Raw genomic sequence first — 17,548 nt, 5'->3', positions numbered from 1 at the left:
GAGGAAGCACTGAGTTAAATAGCATTTTTGAAGGATCAAAAAATTCTGCTCTTGACTTGGGAATGTCCAACCATGTTAATATTTGAGAACAGATTAATTGTATTAAAATCCAACATCAAGTAACCCTCTGATAAATCATCACAAAGGTATGGCTTTCTTCTGATTAAGACAATATTAAAAAAAAACAAACAAACAGAAATGTTTCAAAAACTGAAGAAATGACAAGCTATTTTAAACATTAGAATGGAAACTTAAAGACTACCAGAGATAAATGCATTAATATTAGGCAAACAATCATTAAGCTAAAACTTCAGGAAGAAATGGGTGCTCTCTGCACCAGACAGCACCCAGGTTTAGCACTAATGACTTCCATCAATGCTGCCAATGCTATCACATTACTCACATCTATGAGCTGAACCTTCACATTAGCTGTTAGGGAAAAAAAACTCAGTTCTCTCAACCACCAGCTGTTAGAATGTAATGAAGTAGAATTAGAAGCCAAAATGTCTCTACAACGAAGCATTTGTAACAATACTAAACAATTTACAAATAGAAGTCAGGCCTTTTTTTTTTTTTTTTTTTACTCTGAAGACAATATATTTGTCCTAGAACTTCTTGAATCAATCTGGTTTTTCAATTACTGCAAAGCCAACACTTTTCCATTTCTTCTTTTTTATCATAATCCTCCCTCTTCAAATATCCATTAATGCAAAACTGAATAATTTTGGAATAATTATTGAAAATTGTTCAGTTTTCAAACTAAAGTAGTTAGGTTTTTGATACATTCTCTGTCAAGTTGAATTCAACTCCTGGACATGACTATATTGTCTTCTTGTCGATAACACGAAGTGATTTGCCAGTACCCTTTTCTAGGATTTATTGAGTACTAAGTTTAGCCTGGTATTTCATAATGAAGTCAAGATTGCCCAAAGACTGCCATTTAGCTGAGCTATGCACTGTTACTGTACTGTAGGAGATGATAAGGCTGAGCCTGAGGGAGGAGTCAAATGCATGATAAGTCATGAGTCCCTGTACACCACAAGAGAGCTAAGTCCAACGCACCTTGAATGTCTTATTCCCGCTCATTTCCCTTGACCATTAATAGATTTTTGTAGAGAGCTTAAACTTGCAATAGGTCTTTAAATTCATTTGAACTGCCTGAATCTCCTGACTTTCCTAGTGCTTGATAGTTATCCATGAAATAGAAGACTTTTCTATTTTGGAATAGACCAGGAGAAGTCATTGGTCTTATTTTAGATTTCTCATTGTTATAAAGAGCACAATAAACAATTTAAAAAGTATTCTTGATGCATACATATATTAGAAAGATAATATTATCTTTAAAAGAAGCTTTATGTAGTCAGAGTTCACTATCAACTAATGTCCAGGAGACAATATATTCTTTAGCATTTTGTAACTCTTTTGTCAAGTGCAACACTTAACTTAGTGATACCGTTTCCAGTAAAAGCAATTACTATGCCAAGGTAAAGGCTTTTGTGAAGTAGAATGTACTTCATCAGGGGAAAGCTTGTTCTATGATAAAAAAATGTAAACCTTTAAGGTGTCATGAAACTTTTCATTGCATATGAAGTAAAATACCAGTAAAACTGCCCTTTGGGAAACTATTCTGGTAAATTAACCCATTCATCAGTTTGCATCAGGCTTCCATGGGTCAGTGAGGGAGACATGCCATACAAACCGATGGCAAAGGTTTTCTTGATTTTTAAATTGTAGATTGTAAAACCTAAGTGGAACATTTCTGGTAAAAAAAATTGTCAGTTTATTTTAAGTGAAACTTCTTAGTGGTTTTGTATGTACTAATGCAGATTAATATACCTCACCAAATTCTTGGAAAACAACTAATCCTTTTGCCCTCCACCCAGAATCTTACCTTTCTTCAATGGTTTGACGACGAAAGCTGGTATTCCTATCTAGCTTAGATTGGCTCTTTGTTCTTTTGATTGAGCCTCTAAGCCGTCTACTAAAGAAGCCCTAAAAAAAGACACAAGAAAGGAAGTTATACAAACTAGTATTAGTATTTTTAAGTAGCTTCTCTTTAAAAAAACCGGCTTTGGTAATACTCAGTTTATGCAACTCAAATAAAGACAATGGTAATTGTGATAATACGACTTATATTTGCCCCAGGTAGGAATTCAAACAAATCAGTAACAGAGGAAGAAATATCTTAAAACTCTCTAAGAATATAAGAGAAACAGGTTTATGTCAGCAAAAAAACAAACTGAATAACACTATAGATTTGTTGAGAATTGCCAAACAAGGCCAGGGAGTGAAGAGGGAATGCTTATGTGGTGTTGACTGCTAAGTCTGTTGGAATGAGAAGCAACATTGTGAACCACATCTGACATTTGCTTTAATTTAATAATTACATTTAAGGGAATCAATATCTCATCAAAGCATAGATGATCTGAGATAATGAAGGAAATGTGAGATATCCTGTCCCTCACTGTCAGTATCTTCAATCTTTTCTTTCTCAGTCCTTATAACATAGCTATCCTCGAATCAAAAGAAAAGAATGTTTTTAACCTCTGGGTTAAACCTCTGCCCCATTAAAATCCAGGTCAATTATTGCTTAGCATTTCCAAGAAAGTTTAACACCATTCTATAGCCTCAATTTTGCAGTATATATAGCAGATAAAACAAAAAAACATGTGTTTGTTTGGTAGTTCTCCAGGCTATCAGCCTAACTTACATGACAGAATCTTCCATTAAAAAAATCAAGACATGGCTATTAGTAACAGAAAATTCTCTTAATTTTTTTTCATAAAAATAAACTGCTGCTTTGATGATCTAGAGCAGGGCTGTCAAACTCCTGGCCCATGGACCAGATGCGTCACATGCTGGCACTCCCACACCCGGTTTAGCAAAGCGGAAAAAAAGTCCCGATACATCATGTGACACCGCCGTGAGGATGTGAGTTTGACACCCATGATCTAGAGATATTTTTGGGTGTTAAGTATTGTAGTTTCATTTTGTATTTAATTATTGTATAACTTGAAACATATAATATTAAAGTATTTTTTCAGTAACTTTTAAGTAGAAAATTAAGAAAAAAGAATTTCAGTTACCATATAAATTTAGCATTTAAAAAGCAATTGTTAAACTGAGCCAGATTCAGATAACTGTAACTCAACTGAGGCAAAATTTTAATTAAAACAATTAAGGACAGAATAAAGAAGTAATGATTGAGGAAACAAAGGGGAGGTATATACAGCAGCAAGATCTGTAAAAATAAAAGGCCAATGTCATTAAGAAAGCTACCTATAGTTGTCCATGATATTGAAAACAAACCTAACTAAATATGCACCAAGACAAATTCCTTGTGTGTCCAATCACACTTGGCCAATAAAAAATTCTATTCTATTCTATTCTATTCTATTCTATTCTATTCTATTCTATTCTATTCTATTCTATTCTATTCTATTCTATTCTATTGGGTTATTTGAAAGAGAAGTTTTGAAAAACACTTTATATAGGCAAGTAATCAATATACGTTTTAGGCTTTCTCTCAGAGTCACAGTAAGAACATAAGCATAATAATTCATTGCAGAGATTATTCAGAAAAGCTAGCCTCAAACACAATCCTTAATGGAGAATGACATCAACTTGCAAGGTACATATAGTCCTCAATTTACAGCCTTTCGTTTAGCGACAGTCTGAAATTACAGTGGCATTGAAAAAGCAACCTATAAGTGGTTCTCAACAGTTCTGACCATCGCAGCACCCCCATAGTCATGTGATCAAAATTTGGGCAATCAAGTTTAATACATTCAATTGTTAATAACTCTTCCTGCCATTGTGATCAGGAGGATGTTATCTTCCTCTTGGGTGGTCACTCTTCAGGGAACCTCTAAGAAGGTTTCAAAATTCATATTAATAGCTATAGCTATTAGAAACCATCTGCTCATCCTCCTCTCATGCTATCAATTATTAGCTGCTAATTATTCTAGAATTTTATCACTATTTAAAAAAATTAAATAATTGTATTGTACACTGCTGTTTTACTGGACTGCAATTAACGTCTATATATTTCTTAAGTATTTTTAGAATTGCTTCAGGAATAGTTGATGACCTGGGACAATGGCCCATTTCTCATGGATTTCCATAAGGAATATAAAAGAGGTTGTGTAGAAGAATTGTGTACATGTTGCTTATTGTTACAGCTACATATGACAATATGACATATGTACAAAGATTTGAGTACACATATCTTAATTAAAATTAAAGCAATTTTAATTGCTTTAATCTGCCCCTTTGACAAGAAAGAGTATGGACAGAATGCAATTGTCTAATTTTTTTAATTCTTAGATATTATTAGTTACTAAAACTGTATATACCCCTTCTCTTAAAATTTATCATAGCAGCTTGTCCATTCTGATTTAAAAATTATGGTCATAGAATTGTTTTAAATCAGTTAATACAAAACATACAGTTGGTCTCATAGAATTGCCAAAAAAGGGGGCAAAAGCTTATAGAGTAGGTATTACATTTTTCTTGTTCTTTTAGGTACTTTTCCCAGACATCCAATACTTTTTTTCTGAAGAATAATAAAAACTGTACAATAGCTAGCAAGATGAAAAAAAACTAAGCAACAGTAGATCTGATTAAACCAGAATCGACGACCACAATTATATTTTATATGATTTTCAATATTTTCTTCATATTTTACAGAGAAATATGGAATAAATATTACATGTATTTTGTAATAATCAGCTGTTGCCAATTAATAGCTGTGTCTGTCACAGATCATCAAAGTTACTATATTTTAGTAGTCAAGCTACACCTATAGGTTATTAATATTGATTAAATTAATTTTTTTTTACATTTGCCTGTTTTGTTATTCAAAATCATGAAAACAAATATTTATTAAAAGACATGAAAATAAATTACTTCTACTTCATTTTTATTCTTTCTGATTAAAAAAAACTACATTTTTCCAGGATCTTGGCCCCAGATGTATTTTGCCCTTGTCAGACAAACTTTTCATCTAATGGGAAAAAAGAGGCAACTGCTTAGGAAGAAAGAAAAAAGCTCCTTGTTATTCATAAAACTTACAAATTCCTTTTAATGATAGTTGCTTGGCTTGGAGTGCTATGTACCACAGGGATTCCTGAATCCCAACTTGAATGTCTGTATGTAATTTTTAATTTTATGAATATTTTTATTATTGTGAATACACTCTTCTGTTGACTTTTACCACTTTAAATAGGTTCTTTTCACAAGGAATAAATAAACTCCTTTTAATTTTTGCTACCTGTGTAGAACAGCAGCAATTGAAATAGATATTTAGGGAGTACTATCATTTTTTATTGTTGCTATATGGCCAACAAGCGATGCTTTAATTTTTCCCAATTTCTTATAAGCTTGTTAATGTTTTTAATTAGAGGATTATAACTGTTTCCTCATATATAATTCAGTTCTTTAGTGAAATAGTATTTCTAAACACTTAAGATTACAGTGCCTAAGGGTGCAACAAGCTGCAACTTTTTCTGGGGAACATTTAAAAGGCATTTCCCCCCTTGGATTGAAACGTGAACTTGCTACTGCCGGAAGGTACATTTAGCTAACTGAAGTAACTTTAAGATAACCTTAGCTAAAACTGGACAGCTTTCTAATGTCTTACAAAGCAAAATATTACCTGCAGAAGATTGTATTCCTGGTTACGTACCTTTTATGCCCCAGCTTTTGAATAGCTCTAAACTAGTGAAGTGCAATAGCAAATAATAAAAATGGGACACTTCTGCCATAAACAGATCTCATCTGTTAACGCATGGAACTTAGCAGAAATGTCAGTATGCTAAATAAACTCTAATGGTTTATACTGTTGTTTCATCTTTATAAACTTGGTTTAAATCTCCCCCAGCATTATTCCCTTTTCTTGAAATGAGTGCAATTTGGCCAGATAAAGCTTTTATTTATTCATACTGTTCTTTACTGCAGGAATAGAACAAACTCAGCTGTTTTCTTTTCCCAACAGACCTTTAAGGAAGATATACATTTACTCTCAGGATATAGTAGTTACCACATAAAAATGGTTATTCCCTTGCTTTTGATGAGCCAATAGATTAAAATTGCCCTTTAACTACAAGTAGTCCTCGATTTACAACAGTTCATTCAGTAACTGTTTGAAGTTACAACGGCACTGAAAAAAGTTACTTATAACAATTTTTAATGCCTATGACTTTTGCAGTATCCCGATGGTCACATGATTTACATTCGGATGCTTAACAAGTGGTTCATATTTATAACGGTTGCACTGTCCCGGGGTCATGTGACCATCTTTTGCAGCCTTCTGACGAGCAAAATCAATAGGGAAGCCAGATTCACTTAACAACTGTGGTACTAATTTAACAACTGCAGTGATTCACTTAACAAATGTGGCAAGAAAAGTCATAAAATGGGGCAAAACTTAACAAATTTCTCACTCAGCAACATAAATTTTGGGCCCAACTGTGGTCATAAATTGACCACATAAGCATAACTTACCTGTACGCTATTTAGAGAAAATAATATTTCTATATATGTCCATATTCTTTCAAGAGTTGAAAAATCCATTTACATTTTGTGAGAATATCTTATTATTACTGCCCAACTTGTTAAGTATTGCCTTTTATTGTGTATTTTCTGATAGCATAAACTGAAAGTGACTCCTAAACAGTCCCCACAACCAACTTTGCAACAAAATAAAGCTTAAAGAGCAAATCTTTTCTATATTACTGTAATAAAAAAAAGGATTATAGCAAAAACTTCCAGATGCATGATTCGCCCAAAGTAACTTTGCAAGCACTCTACTAAAAAGCAGGATGCATGAAATTAATTCTGAAGGGAGCTGGGTATTTAGGAAAGATTTGTCCTACAACTTTTCGCTTACAGCCCCAAAATCAGTAACATTCAAAGTAAGTCTCAGCCTTTCAAGATAGGAAATTAAAAAACAGCCACAACAGAGATTGTATTGTTTGTTATAGGACAGCATAACAAAATCTTGAAAGCCTGTCTGACTGTCTACTCAATGGTGTGCTAAATAAATTCTAAGTGGGGCTACTTGGGAGTTTCTTTTTCTTTCTTCTTTCTCAGGATTGAGTAACTTTTTCCCATAGTCCCTCCTTAATGGTTTGCTCATTCCTTCCTCATTCTCAAGGGAAAGTTCATATTCCTTCACACCACTAACTAGAAAGCAACCCATTAACAGTTCCTGAACAAGTTAAAGAAACAATTTCAATGTTGTTTAAGGACCCTGAATATAAGCCTCAACACTGTTTTAAGCTTGTTTAGGAAAATCCAAATAGGTCTGTGTCCATTTACCAAGCCTTATTTTCCTTTACAATATCAATTCTTTGATTTTCCGTTTATCAAGTGTTACTTCAAATGGTTGCTTACACAGGTAAGCAGATTCTTCTCATTTTCAGTAAGCTATTTTTTAAGGTACTTCCGTGCTGCTTTCATCATTTTTTCAGGTAGAATTGCCACCTGGGGTTTGAAGACACCCCCTCTTCCGAAAAGGGAATTCCTGCCTTTCAATGTGTTTCTTGTTGTTGTTGGGAATGCTCAGAAAATTGTGCAAGAAGATGGATCTACCATTACAGCTAACAGGGTACAGTTATATTCACAGTGAATTTAATATTGTGGAAATGTTATGCAGTGAGTTATCCAAAAAACTAGATCCAGTTACTAAATTATTGAAGATGGGATCTGCCTTTAAGATAAGTTTCTTAGTGTTTTTTTTTTTTTAAATAAACAAACTTATTTATGCATGGACTAATATTTTAAACAATTGCTTGGGAACTATGAATTCTTCAGCAAATAAGATAAGAATTTCTCGGATTCTTTATTGCTTTCTTCTACCAATACTTTAGTTTCATTTCATATGGCATAACTTTTTCCTCCTTTTAAATTAATTTTGCAACTCTTTCAGAGATTCTCTGCACTTTACTAGGTGTTCCATTTGTGTTCTCTCTCCCTCTCCCTCCCTCTCTCCTTCGACCTCTCAAACTAGGTTGAGCTTAATAGACCACTGGTGAGCAGGGAAATGATTCTTAAATCCTTGAATTGGTAATAAAACTGACTCACAAACATATTTATTTTTCTCGCCTATCACGTTAATTCTTAACTATATAAAACATCAATGAAACAACTTAAACAATATGGGAATAATAGCAATGTACTTAGAAGGAAAAACATGGTTAAAACATTAAGCTCTAAAGCATGCTGGCGAAGGGAAATAATATAACAATTTTTTCAGAAGATACCACTGAGAGAAGAAAAATATGAAAGTGTATAGGTAGGAATGAGGATAAAGAACCACACATTTGGGGGGAATGCAAGGAAATAAAACTAGGTAGGTTAACTAAGTAGTAGGGGAGCTAATTCAAAGAATGGAAATTGCTTTACAGCACTTCCTAGCATAAATTAGAAAGTGAAGAAATCTGCTCAGTGACAACTTCTTTGGGATTTACAAAATTGCAGGACGAAAAAAGGGGAGGTATGCAGCAAGATTGACAGATCACGTAAAATAGAAATAATTGAAACTCACCAAGTATACCTGTATGATAGCATATTTAAACAAAATGATATCCATTATGAATATATACTGTGTGCAATACGATAATATTATAAAAATTAGTACAATATAATGTATTCCATTAAAGTTACAATGGAAAGAAACAGCATAATGTGGTAGCTACCCAGAGGTCCTACTGAAAGTGATCACAATTCATAATAATCAGGAATTTCTGAATTTAATGAGAACGAGCAAGTATGCTGGTAAACACTATATTTTTTTGGTTTACATTTTTTAAATTTTATATTATTTGTACATATCGATATGTGAATGGTGTGATATCTGAGTTTCATACATTTCAATAAAAATAAACATATTATTACACACAATTATTACTTTTCATTTTCATTGTTTCAAATTGTTTGCACATATCCTTTACTTCAGTTCTAAACCTTCTTTTTACTCTTACTCTTCCATGTGTCTAAATATATTGGTGTATGTATACTATATTTCCCCTCTTATTTCTATCTCTATTTTAACTTCCCCCCTTCCTGTCACTATAATTTTTAAAAACGTGATAATAATCTTTCTTTTCTGTTCCCTACTATTACCACACATATTTTTCTTGCAATACATTCTTTCGTTTTCTAATCACCCTTTATTTAATTCTAACATGTTTTTATGCTTATTTGATACTATCATTCAAATTCTAATTTTCCAATTAAAAACTTAATTTTTAAGTTCAGAGACCTCATATCTCTGTTCATCTTTCCCATCCTAGAGATTCTACTATTAATACACATGTTTACATTAAGATATATTCTTCCATTATCTAATCACCTATTAGCCATGTTTTTATACATATTTAACTTCCACACTACATACAAAGTAATTATCCATTATATAGTTCTAATATTAATGCACATTATTACAATATTTTCATGAAATATCTTTTGCTTTGCTTTCCCTTTTTTTCCCCTTTATCCCTATTCCCTTGCCCATAACTCCATTTTTAATCTTTTTTTGGTGGGTTGCCTCCCATATCCTTCTTTTAATTCTTTTATTTCATCTACATTTAAATCCATTTTTTGGCTATGTATTCTAGCTTTTCCTCCCCTCTCTACCTTTCCCCACTGTCTAATTTTGAAGCTGTAAACACTATTGATTGCTCTTCTTGTCAAAAGGAATGGCTGAAGAGATGATTAAAAATATTTCAATGGCTATCTTGATCTGTGAGCCACAATTTTTGACTGCTTCCTCTGATGGAATTCATGGTTTGTTCTTGGCTTTTAATCCCTGGTTTATCTGGGAGAACATTTTCAGAAATGTGGCATATGAGTATAGCAATTCATTTTAAAATAGAATAAAAGTGCTGTTGTGGTTCTTTATGTTTATATCACTTGGTATGCTTTTTACAAAAAAAAAAAAAAATAAGATTAAGATAATCATACATTAACTTAAGTGTAGTCCTGATCTGTATTTTCAGAATAAGGTGTTTAGATGTATATAACTAAACTAATAGTATTCTGGGGATTTGTGCTTGATTTACCTAAACTTGTGATACTTTTAAATTTCTGGTCTGTTCACTTTGTACTTTTCTCTCTCCTCAATACAAATGTTTTGTATTGAGTAAAATCTCAATATTTAAAAAAAAATTAATGTATGATTATCAACAATAGCAATCAACACACCATGAAACATAACCTGTAAAATTATAGTCTTGTTAATAAGAAATCTATCTTTAAAGATAAATTTAAGAGAAAATCAAATTTTAGATGATACCCAAACTCTAAGATTTCTTTTTCAATATATTCATTATTTTAAATATCAAGGCATGCTCCTACAACTTAATTTACTATTCTTCTACTGAAGCAATTATATGCATTTTCTAATGCAAATTGTAGAGTATCCTAACAGTTGTTAGGATATGCAAGGCTACTTCATTATGCTTTGTAAGAAATATAACATTTGATACGGTATTATTTCATAGAACGATGACATGTTAGAAAGGGAATCAACTTTTAGAATTTGTCTCATTTGGTTATAGCTCAAATTGTTGGGCTTTTTAATATTGCACCAAATAATGACGAATGATCTGACCTAATTGTCCAGGTTTTTTACAAACAAATTATCAATTTTAGCAGTCAATTCTTGAATGATACCCCGTCAGTAAAATATTTTACAATCATTTTCCCTAAGTGTGGCAGTCACTGTAAATTTAATATTGTTCTTTCCTTGAAATTCTAATTGCTATATATCATTGTTCTGTCTAAAGCCTATATCCATTTATTTATATAATATTTAACTTGTTCACTTTCTGAAGCATATTTCAACTCCAACTTGTAAATAAGGCTGCAGTAAAAGCTAAAAAACGGAATTTTCTTGAGGCTATTTTAATTGGAAATTAATCTCAGAAACAAAATTCCATGTGAAGATGAGATGGCTCCGCTGGTATGAATATATCCTGAGAGCAGCACCTTCCACCATTGCCAAGACTGCTTACCAACTAGAAGTCAATGGCTGGTGACCTTGCAGGCGCCCAAAACAGAGATAGCAAGACACCATCAACAAAGATATGCAAGCTGCGGGCCTCTGCCCTGGAGACTCAGATGACCGTGCAAAGTGATGTTCAATGATCCGAAAAGCAGACCCTGCAGGAATACGCGAGGAGGAGGAGGAAGACGAAGACGAAGCAGAAGAAGCAGAAGAAGCAGAAGAAGAAGAAGAAGAAGAAGAGGAAGAAGAAGAAGAAGAAGAAAGAAAATTCCATGTGACAGCCCATCTTTGCTCTCAATGTTCCCATCTTTCTTTTCTTTGCTTCTGGAATTTCTAGAGCTATTCTAACTAGATCTATTTGCTGCTCTTCTGATGGCTCTTCCGATGGCTCATCAGGGGATTTCTTAAGGCCATATCATAAGAAGAAGAAAGATTTGATTTACAGACTCTTTGGTTCACAGCCCAGACATAGCTTTTATGCCACACCGATATTTTCTTTTATAAATGAGCAGATGCAATATTCCAGAAACTTACTGGCAACTACAGACATTTAAAATTGATCCTTGCTGAAAGGGACGTAACATCAAAATAGTGTTTTATTTTATTAAAGGAAGTTATGCATTCATTCATCTAGCTCAGTACTCTTTCTGCCCACACAGTACATTCCGGTAGACTGGTTATTCTCTAGATCCCTTCTATTAAATACTGCATCTTGTGGGACCAAAGAAATGTCATGGCCCCTGCCATTTGGAACAGCATTCCCCCAGAGATACAAAAAGCACCCATTTTATATCTCCTAGGATTCTAAAAAGCACTGAAGATCTGGCTTTGGTCTTAGGTCTGGTGTTGATGGGATTGCTGGACCACTCATTTAGCTTGATTTGTTATGGTTGCATTGTTTTGATCTGGGCTACCTGTGAAATTGAAAGTTTTATTTTTTTTTTTAAATGTATTTGTAAACCACGTAGAATCTATGGAAGAGGGTGGCTATAATAAATTTAAAATAACAACAACAACACTATAGTGAAAGAAAACAGTGGTTTTTTTTAGGTTAATCAAGAAATACCAGAGATTGGGTCAAGACATTCAGCCTGCAGAGCCTGTGCCCCACATCGCTCAATGGTAGCCCAAGGACTGCATTAAGTGAATGCTGCTAAATATAAACTGATCTGAACATACTGTTATGCAAGAAATGGGTATTTTAAAAGAAAGAGTAATATTAGATATTTAAGAGGAAGAGGAAAAACTTAATTTCATCTGATGTGAATAGATCCCGAGCACTTCACAGCAATGAGTTATTTGAAGGGCTTCTTCCAAATTAAGAAGAAAAGAAAAGAAAGCATTCATTTCAGAATATTATGCAACTATAAATCAAAATTCCAAGCTCTGGACAAAGGCCCATTAAGTTGTGCAGTTGAGTAATTTTTTTCCCTGTATGGATGCCACTGTTCAGTGCCTAGAAGAATGGTGATGAAGTCTCTACTGGAATTGAATGCTCTATTCAGAAGTGAATTTTTAAAATAGCCAGGCTGTGCATATTAACAACTGGAAGAGAGAGGGGGGAAAAACGAAATTGAAGAACAAAGACATATCACATGTCCTGCAAGTAATGTATTTCGAGCCTTTTAAGACTGCTAATTTGTTTCTAAAGATAACATCACACTTAACCCGGAAACTGAGGGCAATCAATACTAGATTGTACTCCAACCTATCGTTTTTTATTCTGTTCCTTCAGGGGACTGAGCCACCTGACCTCACAGTTGGTGCCATTTTACTCTTTCAGTGACTGTAAGGAACATTTGTTGGAAAGCAGCTGCATCTGAAGACATGTAGAATTCAGGTTTATTATCAGGTATGCTCTTCATCCATTTCCCACTTACTCCTTCCACTAACCAGAAATCCAAGCAGCAGCGAAGCTTCCTATTATGTCTAAACAGAACTTCTGATCTGAAGGTTCCTTAAAAAGAGTAAGACAGCAGAGTTTGAATGTTGGTTTTCTGGGCCTACTCTGCCAGTTGTATAAGAGCTCAAGCTCTCCGTGTGCATAAATAGGAGGTGGTAATGAATTTATGCCTACGTGAGAGTGACTTCAAATCTTCCTTTTGTATAAAACAGAACATTGAAAAATTATGTTTGGTATAGAAATGGAGCTAAGGTATTCAGACTTGCTGAAGCGTGTGTGTTTAAGCAATTTCCGGAATCACCATTTTATGGGTGGAAGGCAATTGCAAAAAGTTGGAAGTACTACTGTTTTCAGAGTCTGCTTTATTAACTCAAATTTAGAGTTTAACATATTGTGTGAACCTACTCACAGTCATCTTCTGAATGTAAAGTCTCAATGGATTAAATCAAAGAGTATATCTGGTCCTCTGTCAACAATGCTAGATAATTCTAAGTTTTAAAATGGTGGCGCCTTGCTTGGCTGTGGCTGGTTTGGCTCTCAAGAGTGTTGGGGTTTTGGAGATGAAAATGCCATCCAGTGATTCTTTGGGAATTGTGACAAGGAAGCTGAAATCTATTACCAAACTGTTCTATGACCATCATTCTATCTTGGATTGGTGATGTTTAGCAAGAGAGGAACTATTGATAAAGCTGTTCTGGAGAGTCTGTGTTGCTTCAGACTACTTTGGTTGAAGGTGCAAGCAGCGGAAGTGTTGGTGGTTGTTCAGAGGCTGTGAGATCAGTTACAATCTCTGAAAGTGCTGAATGCTTCGGGCAGTGGAGGCAGTGGGGAGCAGCAGCCTTTGAAGCAGGGAAGCCTCCCTTGGGCTCTGAATGTCTTCTGAGGTGGAGACCATGTGATTGAAAGAGGAAACGAGGCAAAGATGGAGGGCTAACACCAGGCTAAAGGCTAATCCATATAGTGTATTGCCACTATCTATTTTGTTTGCTAATGTGTTCCTTAAAGTCTAAAATCATTTACATGAAGCTATGGTTAATAACGAAGCAGCAGGTGAGAAACTGCTGTGTCACCATTGCAACGGAAACTTGGTTAAAGCATTCCATCCTGGATAGTGCTGTTAGCTTGAGCGGATTTTCAACATTTTGGTTTATTTTCTTTTAGAGTGGGAATCAGAATTACATTTTTTAATATGTGCAAATGGGTTCACAGGAAAAAAATGACAATAAAGGCTATCTTGTTTCTTAACATAGAATTCAATCAGACATACAGTCATGGCCGTAAATGTTGGCACCCCTGAAATTTTTCCAGAAAATGAAGTATTTCTCACAGAAGAGTATTGCAGTAACACATGTTTTGCTATACACATGTTTATTCCCTTTGTGTGTATTGGAACAAAACCAAAAAAGGGAGGAAAAAAAGCAAATTGGACATAATGTCACACAAAACTCCAAAAATGGGCTGGACAAAATCATTGGCACCCTTTACTTAATATTTGGTTGCACATCCTTTGGAATAAATAACTGAAATCAATCGCTTCCGATAACCATCAATAAGCCTCTTACACCTCTCACCCGGAATTTTGGACCACTCTTCCTTTGCAAACTGCTTCAGGACTCTCTTATTGGAAGGGTGCCTCTTCCCAACAGCAATTTTAAGATCTCTCCACAGGTGTTCAATGGGATTGAGATCTGGACTCATTGCTGGCCATTTCAGAACTCTCCATCGCTTTGTTGCCATCCATTTCTGGGTGCTTTTTGATGTATGTTTGGGGTCATTGTCCTGCTGGAAGACCCAAGATTTCCGACGCAAACCCAGCTTTCTGACACTGGGCTCTACAGTGCGACCCAAAATCCCTTGGTAATCCTCAGATTTCATGATGCCTTGCACACATTCAAGGCACCCAGTGCCAGAGGCAGCAAAACAACCCCAAAACATCAGTGAACCTCCACCATATTTCACTGTAGGTACTGTGTTCTTTTCTTTGTAGGCCTCATTCCGTTTGCGGTAAACAGTAGAATGATGTGCTTTACCAAAAAGCTCTATCTTGGTCTGGACGTTTGCCCAGAAGGATTTTGGCTTACTCAAGTACATGTTGGCAAACTGTAGTCTTGCTTTTTTATGTCTCTGTGTCAGCAGTGGGGTCCTCCTGGGTCTCCTGCCATAGCGTTTCATTTCATTTAAATGTCGACGGATAGTTCGCGCTGACACTGATGCTCCCTGAGCCTGCAGGACAGCTTGAATTGCTTTGGAACTTGTTTGGGGCTGCTTATCCACCATCCGGACTATCCTGCGTTGGCACCTTTCATCAATTTTTCTCTTCCGTCCACGCCCAGGGAGAGTAGCTACAATGCCATGGGTTGCAAACTTCTTGATAATGTTGCGCACTGTAGACAAAGGCAAATCTAGATCTCTGGAGATAGACTTGTAACCTTGAGATTGGTGATATTTTTCCACAATTTTGGTTCTCAAGTCCTCAGACAGTTCTCTTCTCCTCTTTCTGTTGTCCATGCTTAGTGTGGCACACACAGACACACCATGCAAAGACTAAGTGAACTTCTCTCCTTTTTATCTGCTTTCAGGTGTGAGTTTTATATTGCCCACACCTGTTATTTGCCCCAGGTGAGTTGAAAGGAACATCACATGCTTGAAACAATCTTATTTATCCACAATTTTGAAAGGGTGCCAATGATTTTGTCCAGCCCATTTTTGGAGTTTTGTGTGACATTATGTCCAATTTGCTTTTTTTCTTCCCTTTTTTGGTTTTGTTCCAATACACACAAAGGGAATAAACATGTGTATAGCAAAACATGTGTTACTGCAATACTTTTCTGTGAGAAATACTTCATTTTCTGGAAAAATTTCAGGGGTGCCAACATTTACGGCCATGACTGTATATAACCCTCTCTCTTTTTCCCTCTCTCTTCAATATACGCTTTTACTATTCATATAATATGCAGCAGCCAAACCTGAAAATATAAAGAAACTTTTAACCATTAAACATACTTAAAATAAAGGAGAGATAGAGATAATGTTCCAGTTTTGAATTGTGAGTTGCCTAGACCAGCTTTTTCCCAATGTGGTATTTTTCTACTACAGTTCTAAGATTTAGCATTGCAACAGGATGAACAAGATGATATGCCTCCATTTTGTTACGTGATCTGCTACTGAACAATCTTATGCTGAACAAATACTGAAATTCTTTTTCAGAATTATCCATGGAAAGAATAAGCCATGATTTTTAAATGTAAAGAAACCTGTAATCACGTTTAAAAAGAAAAATAAATAGAATTTGGAACCTAGGATAAGGAAAATTGAGAATATAGGACAGGGATATATACCGTGGTGGGATTCAGCCAGTTCGCACCACTTCAGGAGAATCGGTTGTTAAATTTCTGAGCAGTTTGGTGAACTGGTTGTTGGAAGAAATTATTAGGGCAGAGAACCGATTGTTAAATTAGTTGAATCCCACCACTGGATATATACATGTTAATTAAAACAAGCAAAGATATGAGAACAGTAAGAATGCTTCCTTAGTTTTTACAGATTCTTAAGTAGATCATAAAATGTTTTCCCGAAAATAAGACCCTGTCTTATATTTTTTTGAACCTTGAAATAAGCACTTGGCCTTATTGCCATGCGCTCAAAAGCCCAATTGGGCTTATTATCAGAGGGGGTGTCTTATTTGGGTGGGTGGGTGGGAAACAGGGTAACATTCCAGAATATTGTTACTCATTATTGTCATTTAAAAACTTGTTGCAGTTCTGTTAGAAAAGCCGCTTAATTTTAATTGGATTTACACTGTAAATGACTCACTCTCAACATAATATTAGAAAAAAATGCAGTAATTCAAGTATGGGTACTTCCTACTTTGTTCCACCCAAATTTCCCAGGAAATCTGGAGTAAAATTATAAAAACAAATAATTTACAACTGAACATCTGCCTCACAAAAGGAAACTGAACATAAAGTATAGAGTGATAAATTTCCATCTGTAGAATAGGGGGAAAAAAATCCACCAGTGTCAGAATTATTATGAAGAATGAATATTTTAGAATACAGAATCACAGACAATAATATGAATTGATGTATTTTTAAATCATATTTTAAGAAAATTAGAAACAAAATCTGTCTAGCCACTCCCTACCCATCCAAACATAGGTGCAGTGAGGGTAGCTTAAGATAGCCCATCTGGGCTTCTTGCTTGGAGACTGTTTGGCATTCCTGCCATCTTGCTTCATATTTCTGAACAATGGTTTCACAGGTGAATAGAATGCAGAGGTAAATGAAAGCCTGCCTCTCAGAAAAGATAATATTCTTTGCCCAATCAAGCACAATGCTTTGCTTCTGTTGCCACATGCCCAGACAATGAACTTGTTAAAAAAATAATAATCCTATATGCTGTAGGGCAGGGGTGTCAAACTCAATTTCACTGAGGGTCACTGAGGATTGTGTTTGACTTGCCCACTGGGGGGGGGCTGGTGGGCATGGTCAGGGTGGGTGTGGCCAGTTCGACGTCACTCGTGTCAGGGGCCCATGTGGTGGCCTGAGCACTTGTGGCCCTCCCAAGCTCTGTTTCACTGGCAGAGGCACTGCGGGCCAGTCCTTTGCTGTTTCCAGGGCAGCCCCACGGGCCAG

At 35.2% G+C, this 17,548-nt stretch overlaps 1 protein-coding gene across 3 annotated transcripts in view; it reads right to left on the bottom strand.

Moving 5' to 3' along the window:
- RASAL2 (RAS protein activator like 2) overlaps nt 1-17,548 on the bottom strand; it is a 227,694-nt gene that overhangs the window by 49,576 nt on the left and 160,570 nt on the right. For all 3 annotated transcript variants that reach the window (XM_070939241.1, XM_070939238.1, XM_070939240.1), the window contains exon 5: nt 1,892-1,992. In XM_070939241.1, coding sequence (XP_070795342.1) covers nt 1,892-1,992 — 101 coding nt within the window. The remainder of the gene's footprint in view (nt 1-1,891; nt 1,993-17,548) is intronic.

Source organism: Pituophis catenifer, unplaced genomic scaffold (assembly GCF_029215685.1).
Source record: "Pituophis catenifer annectens isolate HBS135680 unplaced genomic scaffold, rPitCat1.0.hap2 SCAF_3, whole genome shotgun sequence".
Lineage (NCBI taxonomy): Eukaryota > Metazoa > Chordata > Lepidosauria > Squamata > Colubridae > Pituophis > Pituophis catenifer.
This window is presented reverse-complemented; position numbering and strand designations above follow the sequence as displayed.